The sequence below is a fragment of the Primulina tabacum genome, chromosome 1 (genome assembly GCF_025594145.1).
Source record: "Primulina tabacum isolate GXHZ01 chromosome 1, ASM2559414v2, whole genome shotgun sequence".
In the NCBI taxonomy this organism is placed as follows: domain Eukaryota; kingdom Viridiplantae; phylum Streptophyta; class Magnoliopsida; order Lamiales; family Gesneriaceae; genus Primulina; species Primulina tabacum.
Window position 1 is genome coordinate 11,803,115 of NC_134550.1, and position 20,998 is coordinate 11,824,112.

General features: G+C 37.5%; 1 protein-coding gene across 1 annotated transcript; it reads left to right on the top strand.

The window, feature by feature from the left end:
- Positions 1-17,496: 17,496 nt before the first annotated feature.
- Positions 17,497-20,998, top strand: LOC142541521 (methylthioribose kinase-like). The gene is made up of 6 exons (XM_075648049.1): positions 17,497-17,845; positions 18,259-18,568; positions 18,921-19,095; positions 19,208-19,409; positions 20,090-20,304; positions 20,538-20,998. Exons 1-6 carry the CDS (start codon positions 17,660-17,662, stop codon positions 20,710-20,712), a joined length of 1,263 nt encoding a protein of 420 aa, XP_075504164.1. The 5' UTR covers positions 17,497-17,659; the 3' UTR covers positions 20,713-20,998.

Below are 20,998 nucleotides of genomic sequence, written 5' to 3' on the forward strand. Positions count from 1 at the left end.
AGTCACAACTTTTGGTCTATAACCAATACCACATCTTTTGCCCTTGTTCATACTTACAGTTGGCTGTTCAATCAGTTTACTTGGCTCAGATTGTTCTTGTACCATAACTGATTTGACAAAGTGAATGTATTTCCCTTTATCCATATTCAGTTTTGGTCGAGTATCTTTGAGAGACATTTCATCTTGGTTACTGAACCCTAAACCAGTTTTATCAGTAACTGATTTCTGTGAGTTCTGTATATCAGTCAATGCAGCAGATGATTTGTTCCAAGCCTGAATAAGCTCAGTTTGCTTTGAATTTTCAAGCATCAACTTTTGAATCATTAACTGATCCTTGCTTCTTTCAGTATTGAGTTCAGCAATCTCCTTTTTCAGACTCAACATGTCAACTGATTCATCAGTTGTAGTCTTATTGTCAATAGGATCATTTTGCTTTGCTCTGGCCTTTTCAAATAATAAGGCAAGCTTATGATACTCACTGACCATGTCATGCAATGTTGAGATAAGTTCTTCTCTTGTAAAATCAGTTGAGCTAAAGTCAAATACCTGTTGACTGCCGGATTCCAGTTCTGTATCACCAGCCATCAGACATTTCACTTCCTCTTCATTGTCACTAGAACTGCATGAAGTTTCTGGTTCTGACTCCTCGCTGTCAGTGTCTGCCCACTTTGATTTGCTCTCTTCAGCCAAGAGTACTTCATGCTTCTTCCTGGAGAACTTCTCATCATCTTTGGATCTCTTTTTGTGCTCATATGGTTTCTTTCTTCTTTCAGTTGAGCCTTGACTGTCTTTCTTTGGTTTGGTATAGTCAGCAATGAAGTGACCTGGTTTGCCACAGTTGTAGCAAGCGTTTCATTCTTCCTTGGAATTGCTTCTTTGATATTTATTTTGAAAGTTTCCTTGCTTTTTTCTCATAAATCTTCCAAACTTTTGGATGAACAATGACATGGCATCATTGCTTAGTTGATCAGCAGCTTTTTCAATTGAACCAGTTGGTTCTGTTCTAACAGCAGCTAAGGCAGTCGTGGCTGCTGGAGTGGAAGATTCTCCTTCTCGAGTTTGCAACTCAAACTCGTAGGCTTTCAAATCAGCAAATAGATCATGAAGTTCAACTTTGTTCAGATCCTTGGATTCCCTCATTGCCATGGTCTTCACATCCCACTCCTTGGGAAGACCTCTGATTATCTTCAATGCAACTTCTTTGTTTGTGTACACTTTTCCAAGTGCATTTAATTCATTGATGATGCAGCTGGTTCTTTCATCATAATCATGCATCGTTTCACCAACTCTCATTTTGATATTGTCAAACTTCTGAATAGCAACAGAAATTTTGTTTTCTTTGGTTTGTTCGTTCCCTTCGCAAAGCTGGATCAGCTTCTCCCAAATCTCTTTGGCTGTCTAGCACATTTTGATTTTGCTGAAAGTTACTTTGTCAAACGTCTTATATATTATGTCATTTGCCACATTATCCAAGTTGGCTTTTCTTTTATCCTCTGTGGTCCATTCTTCTCTGGGCTTTTCTATACGATGAGGTGCCCCATCAGTAATGGCAACAGCTGTGTTGGCTTTCAAAATCTTCATGGGTCCATCAGTTATAACGTACCACATATCATCATCTTGTGCAGCTAGGTGAGCCTTGCATCCTGATCTTCCAATCATCGAAGTCTTCTCTAGAGAACATAGGAATCTTATTGAATGAAGACATGATGAGAAATTTTAGTATAGATATTCTGAGACGAGATACAACTGCTCTGATACCACTTGAAAGGATCGGTTAAACGAATAAAGAGTGTTTAGAAGGGGGGGTTGAATAAACACTCCTCAAATTTATATATTCTTCGAGAATTTGAGTTCAGTTTTGTTACAAACTGATACTAGGTATCACGTCGGTTAATGACAATCAGTTAAACTGAATGAAACAGTTGCGGAAAATAAACTGACTGAAAGATAGAGTATCTATCTAAAAATAACTAAAGTAAAGATAACGCAATTTGTTTCTGGATGTTCGGAGATTTGAATAACTCCTACGTCACCTCTTCTATCACGAAGATAGGATATCCACTAAAAGACTTTGATCAAATACAAAATACTGCACTGACCCACTTCAGTTTGGACTTATCACTTTGCCATAACTGAAACTCTTAGTATATAACACTTTTACAGATGGTAACTGATCTTAGCACAACTTACAAAAACTTATCAAAGATTACACAGTGCTATTTTAGCTCAAGAATGTAGCCTTGAATGCTATTGATATAACTAGTAAACGTGAGCTTTTAACTTCTGAATGTGAGTAGATATTTTTGCAGCGTAACAACAAGTAGAATGTAATAGCTGAAATCAGTCGTCTTCTTTTTTGGCTGCTATCTTCGATTATTTATAGGCTTCTTTCTCAACGGTAACAATAAAGGATATTTGAATATTCTAACCGTTGATTGCCACGTTGATATACTCTGATAGTCGTACACTACTTTTTCTAAAATGCGGCGTTCCACTATAAGTTGCAGGTAGTTATACTATTTGTCGGTTGTTGCTTTCAACTAATGACGTGTACAGCTGAGATATCAGTTGACGAGAATGACTAAAGAGTTATTCAGCTGAAAGAGCAGCTAGCTGTTCAGTTATAATTCAGTTGCGTCGATCAGTTAGCTAAATTCAGTTGCGTAGTTCAGTTGGTTTATCTTTTTGTCAAACACCGGAATTCAGTTTCTAACATGCTTCCGTATAATAAATTAAACATTTTATCTTTTTGACCAGAGTGTCGTCGGGTTGTATCCACCGGATTTTACAGACTGCTCCTCACAGCCTAACCACGCAGTCGCAACAGATGGTTCCTGACGCAGATTCTTTCAACAGCACTTAGCACAACCATGTTTCGTTTTCTACCTTAGGGTGTAGAATAAAAGCTTTATTTTGCCAGTAATACATGAGATGGGCAAAAGCCTTGGTTGTTTTTCAAACATACAAAATATTATTACATAGTAACCTTCTGTGGAAAAGAAAAACTTGTTTAGCTACTAATAATAGTTGAACTTCCAACACACATAAACTTGAAAGAAAATATTACAAATTATTTTGAAGAAAAACAAAGAGGTTGAGTTATGCCTTCATCTTCCTTCTTCCAACTTATTTATAGAAGCCCTTGACGGACTTTTATTTCGGACTTCAAACTCTTGCTATAACTTGATGCCTTCCAGCTGTGGTTGGCCCTTTCTGGTGAAGTGATTGGATGGTCCCTCCACTTTTCTTGATTTTTCTTCTTCTAGATCATTAATCTAGAAATAACTTGTTCTTCAGCTTTTATCTCTTGGCAGAAATATTGATGTGAATCTTTGTACGACGAATAGCAAACACGATTAAAATCAAATCGCGCCCTCAATTCAATAACGAACAAAGAATCGTTGTTGTCCCGATCTTTTGAATCAAGTGTGTGTGTTGTGATTTTCACCTCTAAACTATGAAAAGTCTAGCAACAAATAATCACGAGATAAACAACCGAGATTATAACGAACCTTCGAAGAACAAGTCGACGACAATCCGCACAAGCACGATCGACAAACGCCACAAAGTTAAAAACTTTGATAAGTTTGATTTTTGTTTGACAAAGCAAAAGCTTTAATTGTTTGAGAGAAAACTCAAGAACAATGATAAAATATCAATAATAATCTGAAAAGTGTTCAAAATTTCGTTCAAAATATGTTTTAATAACAAAAGATATCAAAAATCTAGTCTCCCAAAATAATAAAACTCTAGAAAGGAAACTTTCTCGCGCAACCGGCTCAGACACGGACCCCGTGTAGCCCTCCGTGCCTGGGTCCGTGTACACTCGGAAAATATCTTCAGCTGGAAACAAAGGACACGGACCCCGTGCTCACCTCCGTGTACGGGTCCGTGTAGACACTGTCTTCACAAATATCATAGGACACGGACCCCGTGTACTGGTCCAGTGCTCGGGTCCGTGTAGACTCTGGAATTCTCCATCCTTGGCTGTAAAGGACACGGACCCCGTGTGCAGGTCCGTGTACACATCCGTGTAGTCTCGGCCGACTCCAACAATGCTTGAATGATGTTCCTTTGGCCTCCCAACGTACTCCCATGCATCACGACCCCTTCATGCTTGCTCATGACTCCCTGTAGTACCTCCTTGAACTTCTTTAGGCGTCCCCTCGTGACTGGTCCCTCCGGCAACTGCAAAGGATCCCATGCCTTCCTTGGAGCTTGACCACCCGTGTTCACATCATCCTCCCCTTCTTGAAAAGGATTTGTCCTCAAATCTTGCTCATCACCTACATCAAACAACGACAAGTCACTAACATTAAAAGTAGAACTCACGTTATACTCACCTGGTAAATCGAGTCTGTAGGCGTTGTCATTAATCCTTTCAAGGACTTGAAATGGTCCATCACCCCTAGGTAATAGCTTTGAACGTCTCTTCTCGGAGAACCTTTCCTTCCTCAAGTGTAGCCACACCCAATCTCCTTCTCAAATATCACCTTCTTCTTCCCTTTATTGGCTTGCTTGGCATATTGCTCATTTCTCTTCTCAATGTTGGCCTTGACCTTTTAATGCAAGTTCCTAACAAATTCAGCTTTCTTTTTCCCATCCATGTTTAACCTTTCACTCACAGGTAAAGACATCAAATCCAACGGAGTTAAAGGATTAAAACCATAGACAATTTCAAATGACGAATAATTTGTAGTACGATGCACGCAACGATTATAAGCAAATTCAACAAAAGGCAAACAGTTATCCCAATTCTTAATTCTTTAAGAATAGCACGCAAAAGTGTTCCTAAAGTCCTATTAACAACTTCAGTTTGCCCATCCGTTTGAGGATGACAAGTAGTAGAAAACAACAATTTTGTGCCAAGTTTATCCCATAAAGTTTTCCAAAAGTAACTTAAAAACTTAACATCACGGTCAGACACAATAGTCCTAGGCATGCCATGCAACCTAACGACTTCTCTAAAGAACAAGTCCGCAATGTTAGAAGCATCATCGTTTTTGTGACAAGCAATAAAATGTGCCATCTTAGAAAATCTATCAACAACAACAAATATTGAATCCCTCCCCTTCTTTGTCCTAGGCAACCCCAACACAAAGTCCATAGAAATATCAACCCAAGGTTCACTAGGGACGGGAAGTGGTGTATACAAACCATGTGGTTGTGTTTTAGATTTAGCTTGCCTACAAGTAATGCACTTGTCACAAACACGCTCAACGTCACGTTTCATGTGTGGCCAATAGAAATGTTCATGCAATGCACTTAAAGTTTTAGTCACACCAAAATGCCCCAGTAAACCACCCTCATGTGCCTCCCTAACAAGTAGTTCACGAATGGATGATTTAGGGATGCACAACCTATCTTCTCTAAACAAGAAACCATGATGCAAGTAGAATTTCTCATGTGGACCAAGCATACAAGTTTCAAACACATCCTTAAAATCCTCATCTAGCACATACAATTCTTTCACATGCTCAAACCCCAAAATTTTTTACTCCAAGGTAGAGATTAGTACGTACCTTCGTGATAGTGCGTCGGCCACTACATTTTCCTTACCTTGCTTGTACTTGATGATGTAGGGGAATGTCTCTATGAATGCCACCCACTTGGCATGCCGCTTGTTCAACTTCTGTTGCCCCTTAAGGTGCTTTAGAGACTCGTGATCCGTATGAATCACAAACTCCTTAGGCCTCAAGTAGTGTTGCCACGTCTCTAGGGTCCTCACAAGTGCGTAGAACTCCTTATCATACGTAGGATAGTTCAGCGCTGCTCCATTGAGCTTCTCACTAAAGTATGCCACCGGCCGCCCTCCTTGCATCAACACTCCACCAATACCTACACCTGAAGCATCACATTCAATTTCAAAAGTATTAGCAAAATCAGGTAAAACAAGTAAAGGAGCATTAATTAGTTTTTGCTTGATAATATTAAAGGACTTCTCTTGCTCCTCGCCCCAATAGAATGGAACGTTCTTCTTAATCACCGCCGTCATTGGTGCTGCCAATGTGCTAAAATCTTTTACAAACCTCCTATAGAAGCTTGCAAGACCATGAAAACTTCGAACTTGACCAACAGTAGTAGGCGTTGGCCAATCTCGAATAGCACTTACCTTGCCTTCATCAACTTGTATCCCCTGTGAACTTACCACAAAACCAAGAAAGACGAGTTTTCTTGTACAAAAATCACACTTCTTTAAGTTAGCATATAAGTTTTCAGCCCTTAATGTGATTAGCACGAGTTTCAAGTGACCAACATGCTCATCCAAGTCTTTGCTATATACTAGGATATCATCAAAATAAACAACAACAAATTTTCCTATGTATGCACGCAAGACATGGTTCATTAACCTCATAAAGGTACTAGGAGCGTTAGTTAAGCCAAAAGGAATGACCATCCACTCATATAACCCGTATTTGGTTTTAAAAGCAGTTTTCCACTCATCACCTTCCCTCATCCTAATTTGGTGATAACCACTCTTCAAATCAATTTTGCTAAAGATACAAGCACCATGCAACTCATCTAACATATCATCTAGTCTAGGTATGGGATGACTATACTTAATGGTTATGTTATTGATTGCCCTACAATCTACACACATACGCCATGAGCCATCTTTCTTAGGAACTAATAAAACAGGTACAGCACAAGGAGACATGGACTCACGCACAAAACCCCTATCTAACAACTCACTTACCTGCCGTTGAAGCTCCTTGGTCTCCTCCGGATTGCTCCTATAAGCTGGACGATTTGGCAATGCAATTCCAGGTACCAAATCAATTTGATGCTCAATCCCCCTCAATGGTGGTAGCCCTTGAGGTAGTTCCTCCGGAAATTCATCTTCAAATTCCTGCAAGAGTGAAACAACAATGCTCGGAAGGGACCCGGCTATATCGCTTGTGTTAAGGAGGATCTCCTTGTAAAGAATCAACACAAGTGGTTCATGTGTGTACATCAATTGCTTCAACTCACCTTTTTGGGCCATATAGGATTTCTTTTTGGCCTCTTTCCTCTCATTTTCTTTCCTCTCAATTTCTTTCCTTTATTTTTCTTTTGTATGGCTTTCTCACTCTTTTGATCACTCTTTTTTTCAGCCATTTCTTTTTTATTTTCCAAGGACACCTCACTTTTTTGTTCACTCTTTCTTTCGGCTTCATCTCTCTTTTTTTTTTCAAATGGTCCTCCATTACTTGCTTTGGGGACAAAGGAAGTTATACAATGGTTTCTTTCTTCAAGACAAATGAGTACTTATTCTTGAACCCATCATGTGACACACGCCTATCATATTGCCAAGGTCTACCCAACAAAATATGACATGCATGCATGGGTACCACATCACACAAAACCTCATCCACATACTTCCCGATAGAAAAAGGCACTAGCACTTGTTTTGTTACCTTCACTTCCGCACAATCATTCAACCATTGAAGCCTATATGGTCGAGGATGCTTTAGTGTAGGCAAACCCAATTTCTCCACCATTTCAGCACTAGCCACATTAGTACAACTCCCCTCATCTATGATTAAGTTGCAAACCCTTTGATTCACAAAACACCTAGTATGGAACAAGTTCTCTCTTTGGTTAGTCTCCTCCTCCTTGACTTGGGCACTCATGATATGCCTAGTCACTAGTGCTTCACCTACAACCGCCTCATACCCCTCATCAGGATCCTCTAACGCAGGCATCTCATCATCGTCACTCTCACTTTGAGACTCATATTCACCATAGTCATTTAAAATCATCACCCTTTTATTAGGACATTCACTAGAAATATGCCCTAACCCTTGACACCTAAAACATTTAACATCTCTAGATCGATTAGAAGGAGTTTCAGATTCACCTTGCACTCCTTGCTTAGGCGCCTCTTGTTTGGTCTCAAATTTGGGCTTGGTCACCACCTTATTCTCCTCACGCTTCACCGCATTTGATCTCCAAGAAGATGATGAACCCCCAGTTTGATTGGTGCGGCTAACTCCACGCCTTTTGAGTTGTTGCTCCACTTTTATGGCCATTTGCACCATCTCGTCTAGATCCAAGTAGTGCCGAAGCTCCACTTGATCTTGAATTTCCCTGTTCAAACCACAAAGAAAACGTGCCATGGTCGCCTCACTATCCTCCTCAATATTTGCCCTAATCATGACTACCTCCAACTACTTATAGTAGTCCTCAACACTCTTCAACCCTTGCCTCAAAGTTTGTAACCTCTTAAACATCTCCCTATAGTAGTGATTGGGCACAAACCTTTTCCTCATGACCCTTTTCATCTCATCCCAAGATTCAATAGGTATCTCATTATACCTCCTTCTAGTGGTCACTAATTGATCCCACCAAATGAGAGCATAGTCTAGAAACTCCACCACCGCCAACCTAACTTTCTTTTGTTCGGAGTAGTGGTGACCCTCAAACACGAACTCTACCCTCTTTTCCCATTCTAAGTATGCCTCCGGATCAGATTTCCCATGGAACGAAGGAATTTTCATCTTAATACTACCCATATTACCATCCTCCCTATTCCCCTCATATCTACCCCGTAAGGCTTCTCTTCTTCCTCTACCAAATCCTCTACCTCTTTCACTCCTACCCCAATTTTCATTTTGACTCTCCTCGTCTCCACCCAAATCATACTCCTCATCCTCTCTACTCAAATCCTTAGGTTTAGACTTACTCCCACTAACACCAACCTCAAGCTTATCCAACCTTTCATGTAACGACTCCATTTGTGTCGTCATCATCCTACTAATATGCCCAAACAACGCCTCCATTTGAACCTTAGACAACCCCGGGTTCGAACTATCTCCTACCTCCCTCTCCATCTAATTTCAAATTTGTACCTGCAAGAAAACATTAGTAGAAACAAAATAATCCTCACCCAAATGCTCACGGTCACTCCAAAAAAAATTCACTCGTCTTTTCTCTCAATTTTTTTTGTTCACAACAAATACTCACTAGCCACTCCAAAGAAATAACACTCACACTCAAATGTTTCCACTCGAATTTGATGCTTCTCTCGAAGGTGTGCTCAAGCTTTGTATTTGAGTATATCAAACAACCAAGTTCCAACTTGTGAACAAATGCGACCGACTCACTTGGACTGTGTAGACAAGAAATTCGGATATATGAAATATATATATATATATATATATATATATATATTTTTGACTGTAAGAGGCAATTGAATATGACTCTCTAAATAAAATAGAACAAGATATCAAAAAGAAATAATGGTGAATTTCGGAATTTTTGTAATTTTTTTTTTTTGGCTGAGTACTACTCGAAAATCCCAAAAAAAAAAAGACTCCAACAAATTTCAAGAATCACAGATTCACGAAAAATACGAAGAACGATAGAACAAACATATCTGAAAGCAGAATTAAAGGATAATTAGATCTGCTAATAGAATGAATGATATACTTACTTGAATTCAATTAACCTAAGCTCTGATACCAAATGATGTGAATCTTTGTACGACGAATAGCAAACACGATTAAAATCAAATCGCGCCCTCAATTCAATAACGAACAAAGAATCGTTGGTGTCCCGATCTTTTGAATCAAGTGTGTGTGTTGTGATTTTCACCTCTAAACTATGAAAAGTCTAGCAACAAATAATCACGAGATAAACAACCGAGATTATAACGAACCTTCGAAGAACAAGTCGACGACAATCCGCACAAGCACGATCGACAAACGCCACAAAGTTGAAAACTTTGATAAGTTTGATTTTTGTTTGACAAAGCAAAAGCTTTAATTGTTTGAGATAAAACTCAAGAACAATGATAAAATATCAATAATAATCTGAAAAGTGTTCAAAATTTCGTCCAAAATATGTTTTGATAACAAAAGATATCAAAAATCTAGTCTCCCAAAATAATAAAACTCTAGAAAGGAAACTTTCTTGCGCAGCCGGCTCAGACACGGACCCCGTGTAGCCCTCCGTGCTTGGGTCCGTGTACACTCGGAAAATATCTTCAGCTGGAAACAAAGGACACGGACCCCGTGCTCACCTCCGTGTACGGGTCCGTGTAGACACTGTCTTCGCAAATATCATAGGACACGGACCCCGTGTACTGGTCCGTGCTCGGGTCCGTGTAGACTCTGGAATTCTCCATCCTTGGCTGTAAAGGGCACGGACCCCGTGTGCAGATCCGTGTACACATCCGTGTAGTCTCGGCCGACTCCAACAATGCTTGAATGATGTTCCTTTGGCCTCCCAACGTACTCCCATGCATCACGACCCCTTCATGCTTGCTCATGACTCCCTGTAGTGCCTCCTTGAACTTCTTTAGGCGTCCCCTCGTGACTGGTCCCTCCGGCAACTGCAAAGGATCCCATGCCTTCCTTGGAGCTTGACCACCCGTGTTCGCATCATATATTATATATGCGTCTGAATTATATCAGCCGAAATTTCTTTTCTTGCTCCTTTTAGAAGTTGGTATAGATCTCTAAGATTTTCTAGCTTCTTTCTTTTTCCTTGAGACGTCTTTTAGAAACCTTCATATATGTAAAATACATTTTCTTTGGGTTTCGAATTTTTTCGTGTGTTTCTTTTACTCCGTTTTAGCTTATTTTTATAGATGATTTTCTGGGGTTAAAGTTTATTGTCTGTTTATTGGATTTTCTTTATTTAAATATATGGAATCCAATGGTCTTTTGTCTTTTATCACTGATTATTGGTGGTCCTTGTATTCCACTCACATGGTGGTCCTTTCTTTTGTTAGTGGGATGGTCACATGTCCACTTTAGATTTGTCAAGGAATCTTTGGCTTTCTGCGTCCCCGAGGAAAACGTGATTGTGGTCCTTCCTCACTTGTACTGGTGTCGGTAAAGTATTTCCGATCAGATCTCGGCTTGAATTCTTTACCAAACTCTGGTTCTTTCTGGTTCTGGCATTATGGGCTGATGTTTTCTGACCATCTTCCCACATGTGCCATGTTACAGAATTTCCGACGAGTCTCTTTACTCCCTGGCAACTTGCTATTCCACAGAATATTTTTTTTCTTTTCGAATAGATCTTCTGCAAAACTTGTAGTTTTTCCTGTCATATTATTTAACAGGAATGATCCGTTTATCGAATTATGATAAAACTTAAACGGAAACTTGACTTTGTCCATATCAGTAAGACAAACCCATAGACCACATGCTCTTCTGGTGGAAATGTCGTCTTCAGTTATTGAAGCAACAAGGAGTGTTTCATCTGACGGAGGATCCTTGATAAATTTATGAACATTTTAATCTGGTCTCCTTAACTTGATCAAATGAAAAGCTTCGTGTGAGCCTTTCCCTGCTGGTTCTGGTGTTGTACTGAAAAAGTATAGCTCCAAAATATCTCCTCTGGACAAATAATCGTTATTCGCCCAAGTTTCATGAACAGCTTCTTGGATCCATTTGGGTAATCTTGCAATTTCGAGAAGCTGGGTGATGTAATATAAACTGAGGCAAGAGCCCCGAATTCATACCATGCTTTGACCTTCTTTGGATATGAATTTTGTTTCATCCATATCATAGGATGATTTCCGGAAACATCAACCATGTTGGTAGTGGGGTTAATGCCTACTCTTGTTTTTAATTTCTCCCACAATTTTTGGTATACATGTAATGGAGAAATCGTAACTTCATTAGTACCAACCTTAGATTTGCCCTTATCAGTATTAGGCATGAGGTTGATATTTCCCTCTTCAATCCCCGAGGTGAAGAGTTGACTTGAAGACTCGAGATAAGGATCTGGAGTCTCAATTTTTGTTTCAGCCGACTCATCTGGATATGATCCAGACTTAACACCTGTGCTAGGGGTATTTGAATCTCCTGCTCCATGTATAGAGTCTTGTACTCGAAAACTCTCCATTTGGGAAACCAGTGGCTTCTCAATGCCTTGGAGGATAGGTCCTTTGTATTACAGATCATAACTGGGTATAAGCCTGTAAACATCATGTGATTCGATCAGAGACAACTCTCTTATCAGCTTGTTGTAGTCTTCCCGCACCTTCTGCGTTTAAGACCATCTTGTTAAACTTGTTTTGAAGCATTTCAAGGTGTTCCCTTAAATGCCTCTGCATCTTGATGATGACATCGATATCATCGATGTCAATCTCTTGTTAAAAAATCTGCAAGAATACTTTCATGAGATTTAATTATTACAATATCAAAAATATATTTCTTACATAGTCCTTGTCATCTTAATAATCTAGCCTTCTCTGGTTTAGACTCAATTCTATTCCTTAAGAAAGCTTTTACCAGTGTATTATCAACCTTTAAAGTAAATTTATTTGCAAGTAAAAAATAATTGTCATTTTTCAAAAGCTCTTTTTAGTACATATATTTTCTTTCCGTTGATATGTCATCTTATGGCTTCTGCATCTCAGAATAGTCCACTACAATATATGTATGGCTGTTCCCCATCTGGAGTGAGCTTTATTAAGACTGCCACCCACCAATGATCACTGGCATCTGTATATAATGTCAGATAATCCTCATCTTGAGGAATAGCCATTTTCGGAAGATTTTTACAAATCTCCTTTAATTGGACAAGTCCTTCTGTCTGTTCTTTTGTCCATATAAATTTCGCATCTTTCTTTAATAATGGACTAAACATCTTCCTGTGTTTTTCTAGGTTTTTTATAAACATCCCAGCAAAATTAACAACTCCTAGAAAACTCTGAAGTTGTTTCTTTTGTTTTAACTCGTTTGGAAAATTTTGCACATTTTCTACTATATGATCTTGTAAAATTATTCAAGACTCATCGATTACTATTCCGAGAAATTCAATCTTTCTTGTGGCAATGACTGCTTTATTTTCTGATAGAGCCAATCCTTCTTTTTACAAAAATCAGAGAAAATCTCTAAATGCTTAATATGTTCTTCATATTTTTAGATCCAATTAAAACATCAACAATATAGACAAACATAAATTTGAAATAATCTTTAAACGGATTATCCATCTTCCTTTGAAATATTTGTGGTGAATTAGCCAATCTCATTGGTAATACCTCCCAGATATAGTGTCCTTGTGGTGTGGAGAAAGTTGTGAATTTCTTGTTTTCCCTCCATTCGAATCTGATAAAAACCAGACTTACAATGAAACTTTGAAAATATCTTTACATTACGTATGCCACTGATTAGATTTTCTTTGCTAGGTATAAAATACCCATCAAATTCTAAAATCTTATTAATCTCTTGATAATTAATAACCAGTCTGGGTTTGTTCCTTTTTTATTTCACCATGATTTCTTACAAGTAATCATGGGCTACTGTATGGTGATATTTCTGCTTTGATCAAACCAAGGTCCAAATTTTTTTTGATTATAATCTGCATATCCCTTTTAACAATTATTTTCATTGGGATAAGCTTGGAACAGACAAATTCATACTCTTTGCCTTCCTTAATTTTAACGCAAGCTTTGAGTTGATTTTTGTCTCACCATGCCAAAGGATCTTCATTGTAATTTTCTTTGATCCTTTTCTTGACATCTTCAAATGATAACTTAGATTCAAACTCTACCTCATTTTTGTGTAGAGCTATCTTAAGGCATTCTATTTCTTATGGTTGGAGCTCTTTATATGCTCTTCACTGGAGCATTGTTTCTCCAAACCGCATCTAGAATCTTTCATTTTTGGGTTTAGAAGCTTTTTCTTCATCACCACGTTTGCTGCGAAACTGTATTGGAAATTTTCTGTAAAATGTCTCTCGTAGTCTCTGGACTATAATTTTGTGATCACAAGGTGTTGTGAAACTAATCTTCTAGTCTCATTTTCTTGAGTATAGGACTTGAACATTTGTAGGAAATTATTTCCTAGCAAAATGTCAACTCATGTATCATCAAAATAAATTGGTGGTGTTTTTACCTTGTATCAAGGTGTTTCTCCAGCACCGCCAATTATGATTTCTGTTGTCTTGATCCCCTTACATAAGATTAAGATTCTTCTGGAATTTGGAAAAACTCATATTTTTGTTGTACAAATTCCAGCACCTGAATCAATATAAGCAGCAAAATATTTTGTCTTATATTGTTCGTACAACGTTTCTACTGGAATGTATATATTAAGAATTGGCTTGTGGTCATTGTATTTTCCACATCTTATCATCTGTCATAAACTTCATTCCATACTCTAGACGTTTCCAAGGTTTATGTTCCTCGAGGAACTGTAGTCCAAGAACCAGTCGATCTGGTTCTTTTCCTGGAATTCCTTTGATATGAACTTCCAATTATCCGATATTGATCATTCCTTGGTAAATTCCTATCATAGGTTGTTCCAAATAGTATATGGTATTACAAAGAAATTGATTCTTTTGTATCGTAATATCAAATACTATTTCTATTTCCTTCCACCCTTCTCGACATCTAAGCTTTCCTATGGTAGAAAAGCTTTTTGGCTTATGTTGAGTTTCTTGTACATGTGTTTTTTCCCATCTGTAGCTTGTAATTTTATCTCATTGAAAAGATAGTTTTCGTGATTCCAATCTAAGACTTTGATTTCTTTATAGAATCGGTTTGTCTTGTATTTGGATATCTGTTTCCTATATTAAAGGAAACTCAACTCTTTCTGGATAAATTGCCTGAGCAACTTTTCCAAATATCTCAGGTATTTCAATAAAATCATTTCTAATAAACAACTCTGAATGATGTCTATTAGATAGAGCGTAAGAAATTTGATATGTAATAGAATATGGTCTATTACCTTCTTTCATCAGCCTTTTTTCCTTGAAATTTTGGTGCAATGTCAAGGCTCGGCTGAAATCTCGATCTGCCAGGTTGTAGGCAATCCTCAGATAGATTACACCTACAATCTTTCCTGTACATAGATTTTCTGAGATATTTCTTAGTACTGAATCTTGTAGGTTCTCCATTCTTTTATCGCATATAGCAATATCAATGGGTGAATCAGTTTCTTCTTTAAAACTAACTTTTATCATAATCTGGATTGCTCCGATATGAATTCAGAACATAGTCCTTGCTACTTCTATCTTGAGTTTTTGTAATTCCTCCTTAATTTCTTCAGAAGGAATTAATTGCATCTCCATTCTATTTCCCGTAAGTTCCATTGGGATTGTCATTTCCCTTCTAGAAACTTTATAGATTAGATGATACTTTCTGTTTCTTAGGCCAAGACTTCCTAAGAACTTTTCTACCTGTCCTACAGAGAATCCTCGATATCTCTTAAGTATAGAATTTTCTCTCATGATCCTTTGGACCATGTTATGAGATATTGTTGTCTGGCTAAAGAAACCAGACAAATCTTCATGTATTTCTTGTCGAAACACCTCGTCTTCAATCAGATTCTGATTCAGTTCCATCAGATTCTTCCTAACTCAAGACTTTTTCTTCCTCATATATACTTTCCTCTTAGGCAATATCCTCGAATCGGTATACCTGAATAAGATCTTGTAATAAACTGCTTTTTCAATATCCGGGGTGGATCGAAGCGTTTAATACCTCTTTTTTCATTTTCTGGACAATTGGTTGAGATATGACATCTTGCTCCACATGTCCAACAATTACAGTCTTTAAAACTTTCATTAGCTCAAGTATGAGCTCTTCTGAAAGTTTTCTTTGTAGGTGTTCTTCCTGTGCTTCAAGAGGTACTCGATGCTTGGCATGTTATCCTACTTCTTGATGGTCCACTTCTTTGTCCAGATTTATAAGATCTGGCTTTTTTTCTAGACCAAACTGTTCTTAGTTTCCAAGAACTCTTTCCACTTCTAGCATAAGGATGAGTATTAAAACTTTTCCTCTTATGCTTCTGTGGTTTACTTCCAATAATTGTTGGAAGATCATTTTCTTTATAACACAAAGGAGTTCTTTTATTGATAACCCTTAAGCGTTTGTAATTCTTTTGTAATGCTGCCAAATGGTACAGTTCTGTCAATTTTTCTTTTAATGAAAGAGGCTCTTCGTGCAAATGTATATGGATTGCCAAGAACATATTCCCTGACTAACATTTCTCTCTAGGGACTTGGCATCTTGGCAAAGAAGAGCTGCATTGCTATGTCTTCTTCGACTCCTGTATTTCATCTATATTTAGTGAATAACATAATGTATTCATCCACTAAACATATATCATGTAATTCAAGAATATACAGGCTTGATTATATTTCTTTTTCTTCTATGTATCTTGACTGTTAAAATAGTCTACCCCTATAAATTGAGCTTAAAAAAAGGCAGTCATTCTTCCGGCTATCTCGCTAAGAGATTCTCCGGCTAGAAATGATTCTTTGGATTTCACCGAAGTCATGTCCCAAACCATTTTCACTGATCCCATAAGACTCATTTCCAGAAGTTAAATGAATCATTCTCTGTTGAGATCAATTGTTCCTGTTGCGATTCTCATAGCTGATGTCCAATCATCTATGAGATCTTCTCTATTTTTGAAATCTAATACATTTAGGTTAAGCATAACCCTATAAGAATGTATTGGTTCTAAAACAAATTTTCCATAAGGTGTTTGGTACAAAGGAATTAGATTCTTCCTTGACCTTGTTTCCGTTAGGTGTGCTTCTCCAACAGTGTAAAAGTCTGATTGGGATTCTCTCATATTTATATTCTGATATCCCACACTTTCTCTTGGTGATTACTGCGAAGATGACCAGGGTATAGACGGTGGTTTACCTCCCATTGTGTTCATCTTTAGATCTACAACTTTGATATTTGCAAAAGATTCTGCAAGCTCTTGTAGATCCTCTAAACCAATCCTTTCTAAAATTTTCATCAGATTAATTTCTTTTCTGAGACAGATTTAATTAGATTGATCATTTTTTCTTCTTTAGTCAAAGGTTTTGACACTACTTTGGCATTCCCCTATTGATGTAACAAGGGTTCAGTACCAAAGGATGGTGGTAACCTTACTTCTGAAGTTCTTTTACTAGAACTTGGTTGTTGTTCTAGGATTTGAATTCTTGTTTGAATATCCTTTACTATTCCAAGAATTTCTTCATGGTTTTCAAGAATTTTCTCCACATGTTATGGTACATAATACATCATATTGTCATAATTTTGTACTGTCTTTTGAATTTCTCTAAGATCTCCCGAGAGTTTAGAGGAAAGCGATACTATTTCTAAGAACCTGTTATTATGAATCATAAATTTACCTTAGGACTCTGATAAGTTCCTTCTTGATATCTAACCTTGGTTAGGATCTTCCTATTGCAAATATTCTAGAGTTCTAGAATAATTAATGTGAATAAATAATCTCGAACCCGGGTTCGACTTCATGTAATTTGAGAAAATTCTCCTCTTCAAACATTTAATTACACTGTAATAATAAATTTGTATGTTTGAAATAATTTACCTCGACTCCAATACCATTTTCGGCCCAGAAAATCAATCACTTGAATATGAGGGTATTTTTGTCACATTTTGGGTTTTTAGGGAGTTTGGGCAAATTTTTTGAGGGGTAAGGAGTTAGGTTAAAGTTGAGTTTGAGTTTGAGGATTTAAAACCAATTTTGCCAAGAAAAAGAATGACCAGATTTTTTTTTAGTAAACAATGACCAGATTTAATGTATCACCAGTGCATGAGAATGAGAGATTGACCCAAGAATCTCATTCCTTTACGCCTTTGTGGCGGCTTTACCACGTAAGTCGCTATCCCCCATTCAAAATGCTCTTTATATGCCATTCCGCCATCTTACGAAGTTATTGATCGGCTGTCGCCGCCGCAGTTAAAGCCATGGCTTTCGACGGGTTTCGGCCACTGGACGAGAACATATTGGTGGAGTACTTGAAGGCCACCCCTTCTCTGGCATCGAAGCTGGGCAACCAGTTCGATGATTTGGAAATCAAAGAAGTGGGAGATGGAAATCTTAACTTCGTCTACATCGTTATTGCTCCAGCGGGTTCTTTTGTCATCAAGCAGGTAGGAAGTGATTGCTATGCTCTAGCCGACCAGAGATTTTTTTTTATGTTCGAGGCGAACAAAAAGAAGATGGTGTCGTTAAAAAGCTTAACATGGATATGTTTTTTCATCATTAAATATGATAATATAAATAACACAAATTTTAAAATAAAGGATAAACAAAATATATAATCACAAAACAACATCGTAAATAAATATTAATAAAGTATGACCATCCAAACAAAACATAAAATTCATGTTTCGATCTAGTATATAGTCTCTTGAATAATGTTTATTTCGTAGTTTTTAAGGGTAAGTATGGATTAAGTTTGCATAATCAATTATATCAATCACTTTTTCTTAACCAAAACCATAGTCAAGTGGCTTTTTTGAGAACTATTTCATCTTGTTTGAACTGGTTAAAATATCTGCAGGCACTTCCTTATATTCGTTGCATAGGGGAGTCGTGGCCTATGACGAAGGAGCGTGCCTATTTTGAAGCATCGACTTTGCAAGAACATGGTCGTTGGTGTCCTGATCATGTTCCTGAAGTTTATCATTTCGACCAGACAATGTGTCTGATCGGAATGCGATACCTAGAGCCACCACATATAATCTTAAGAAAAGGATTGATAGCTGGGATTGAGTACCCGTTACTTGCTGAACACATGTCTGAATATATGGCCAAAACATTGTTCTATACTTCCTTACATTATCTGACCACCACCAATCATAAAAGTTCAGGCAAGCAATGGAACAACCATGGAATTGATTTTGTCTTATGGTTATGTTTATACATGCATCTTAATTGCTTACTCCATATTTGAAAGTATTCCTTTTGATGACTATTTTAGACAATCATGGAAGGACTGACATAATAATGGTCATTAAAAAACAGTTTATGCTAATAAGGTCAACTTAACTAAATATATTAGGCTTCATGCTGAGAGTTTTGAACTTATTGCTTATAGCTTTGATATTCATCCATTTGATTTTTGTCATTATTTCAATAGAACTGTAATTTGCCCTGTGAATTCAAATTTAACTGTGGTGAAATGCTTGGATCATGTGACAATTTTTTCCACTTCATTGACAGTTGCGAAATATTGCGGAAATGTGGAGTTATGTAAACATACTGAACAGGTTGTTTTTTCTGACCCCTACAAAGTATCCGAGTATAACTGGTGGACAACCCCTTATCTTGATGCTGATGCTGAGACAGTTCGGGGGGATAACATTTTGAAACTTGAAATCGCTGAGCTAAGATCCAAGTAAAATGCATAATTGGATACCGCTTCTTCGTATTTCATGTAATTCGTCTGCCTTTTGCTTTATGACGTGATACAAAATGTTTGTTTCTTGTTTGGCATCTTTCCCATTCAGATTCTCTGAAAGAACCCAAGCTCTTATACATGGTGATCTACATACTGGTTCTGTCATGGTTACCGCTGAATCAACTCAAGTTATAGATCCCGAGTTTTCTTTCTATGGACCTATGGGATTTGATGTAGGAGCATTTATTGGAAACCTGATTTTAGCTTATTTTGCACAAGATGGACATTCAAAAGAGGGAGCTGATCGAAAAGTATGTTCTGTCTCTATGGTCCTATCAAAACCAATATTTCGGTCTTATTTCTATATATTATATCAATTTTGTATTGTCTGTTATGTCAGTTTTTTGGTATTTTTGTGTACATATGTCGTTTTCTCTTTAATTTTAGGGTTTATTAGTTTGCACGTTTATTCTGTTCCCTTCATCTGTCTCTTGAACACCTGAAAATACATTTTTCGTCCTGGGGTTTAGCATTGTTTGACTCTTTTTTGGGATGGATGATCCTGTGAGTAATGATTTTCAATCACTGAATCAAGCATTGTTTGTTACATCTGGTCTATGGTTGGTACTGATCCATGGAAGATGGGAATTATGCTGGTAATTAATATTAAAATAGTGAATGTAAGTAAATTTAAGATGGCTTTGCTTCTTATGAGTCACACTTTTGATCTAAAATAAGGCGAGGTTGCTTCTGTTGAAAATGTAGGCATTGACTTCTTATCACTTCTGCCAACAGAAAACAAGGCTTCACAAAAACACTACTCTTTCCGCGAGGGAAGCACGGAGAAATTTTTGTTTACTTTTTGAATGCGGGTTTAGTTTTTGGCGATTGCACCCTTCACAAAATATGATGTTTGTCAGAATAATTTCGTGCGCATTACATATTCTCTAGCATAATAGGATGTTAACTTGATCTACATGATTTAAATCAGCTGTACAAAGTGTGGATTTTGAAGACAATCTCAGAGACTTGGAACCTCTTCCACACGAAGTTCACTGCACTTTGGGATAAACACAAGGATGGTCCTGGTGAAGCTTATCTCCCAGAAATTTATAATAATCTAGACCTCCAGCTCCTGATAAAGAAAAAATCTATGGACGATCTTTTCCACGACACTCTAGGATTCGGTGCTGCCAAAATGATCCGGTTAGATAAAAACCATTCCTTTTTCATGAATGTAGTCTTTTCTTCTTTGTTTGAGCTTTCAGACTTCTTAATCTATCAGAAAAGCACAAGAACATCTATGTTAAACGGGACATGTCTTAAAGTTACCTTGAAATATTTGAGCAGTTGAATGCGCAGATATTTATTGCCAATTTCCTATGTATGCCTGGTTTTTTAGAGTCTATTGACCTGAGAGGCTTCTGGTTGATGTACAGGAGGATTGTTGGTGTAGCTCACGTCGAAGACTTTGAATCGATCAAAGAGGCCAACAAAAGAGCAGATTGTGAACGCAAAGCTCTAAATTTTGCCAAGAGTCTGCTCAAGGACAGGAGGCAATTCCACAATATAAACGAAGTTGTTTCAGCTATCGAGCTACTCGACATATGCTAAGTTCTTTTGTCCAATAGTTAATGATTTACACGCACTCTTTTTTATCAGTATTCTCTTAATGTACTTTTTACTTGTAGGTTCTGATTTTTGAAGCTTGCATACCATATGTAGATTGATATACATAGAACATAATTACATATAATTAATACATATATTTGGAGGTGAATTTTAGTGGTTAGATCGGTTTCTTTATGCATCTTGTAGACTGTAGAGTAGTATTCAACTCTGTATCGAATTTAATGGTACAAAACCAGCAGGCCCGGACGGCGAGAGAGTCCACCGCCTC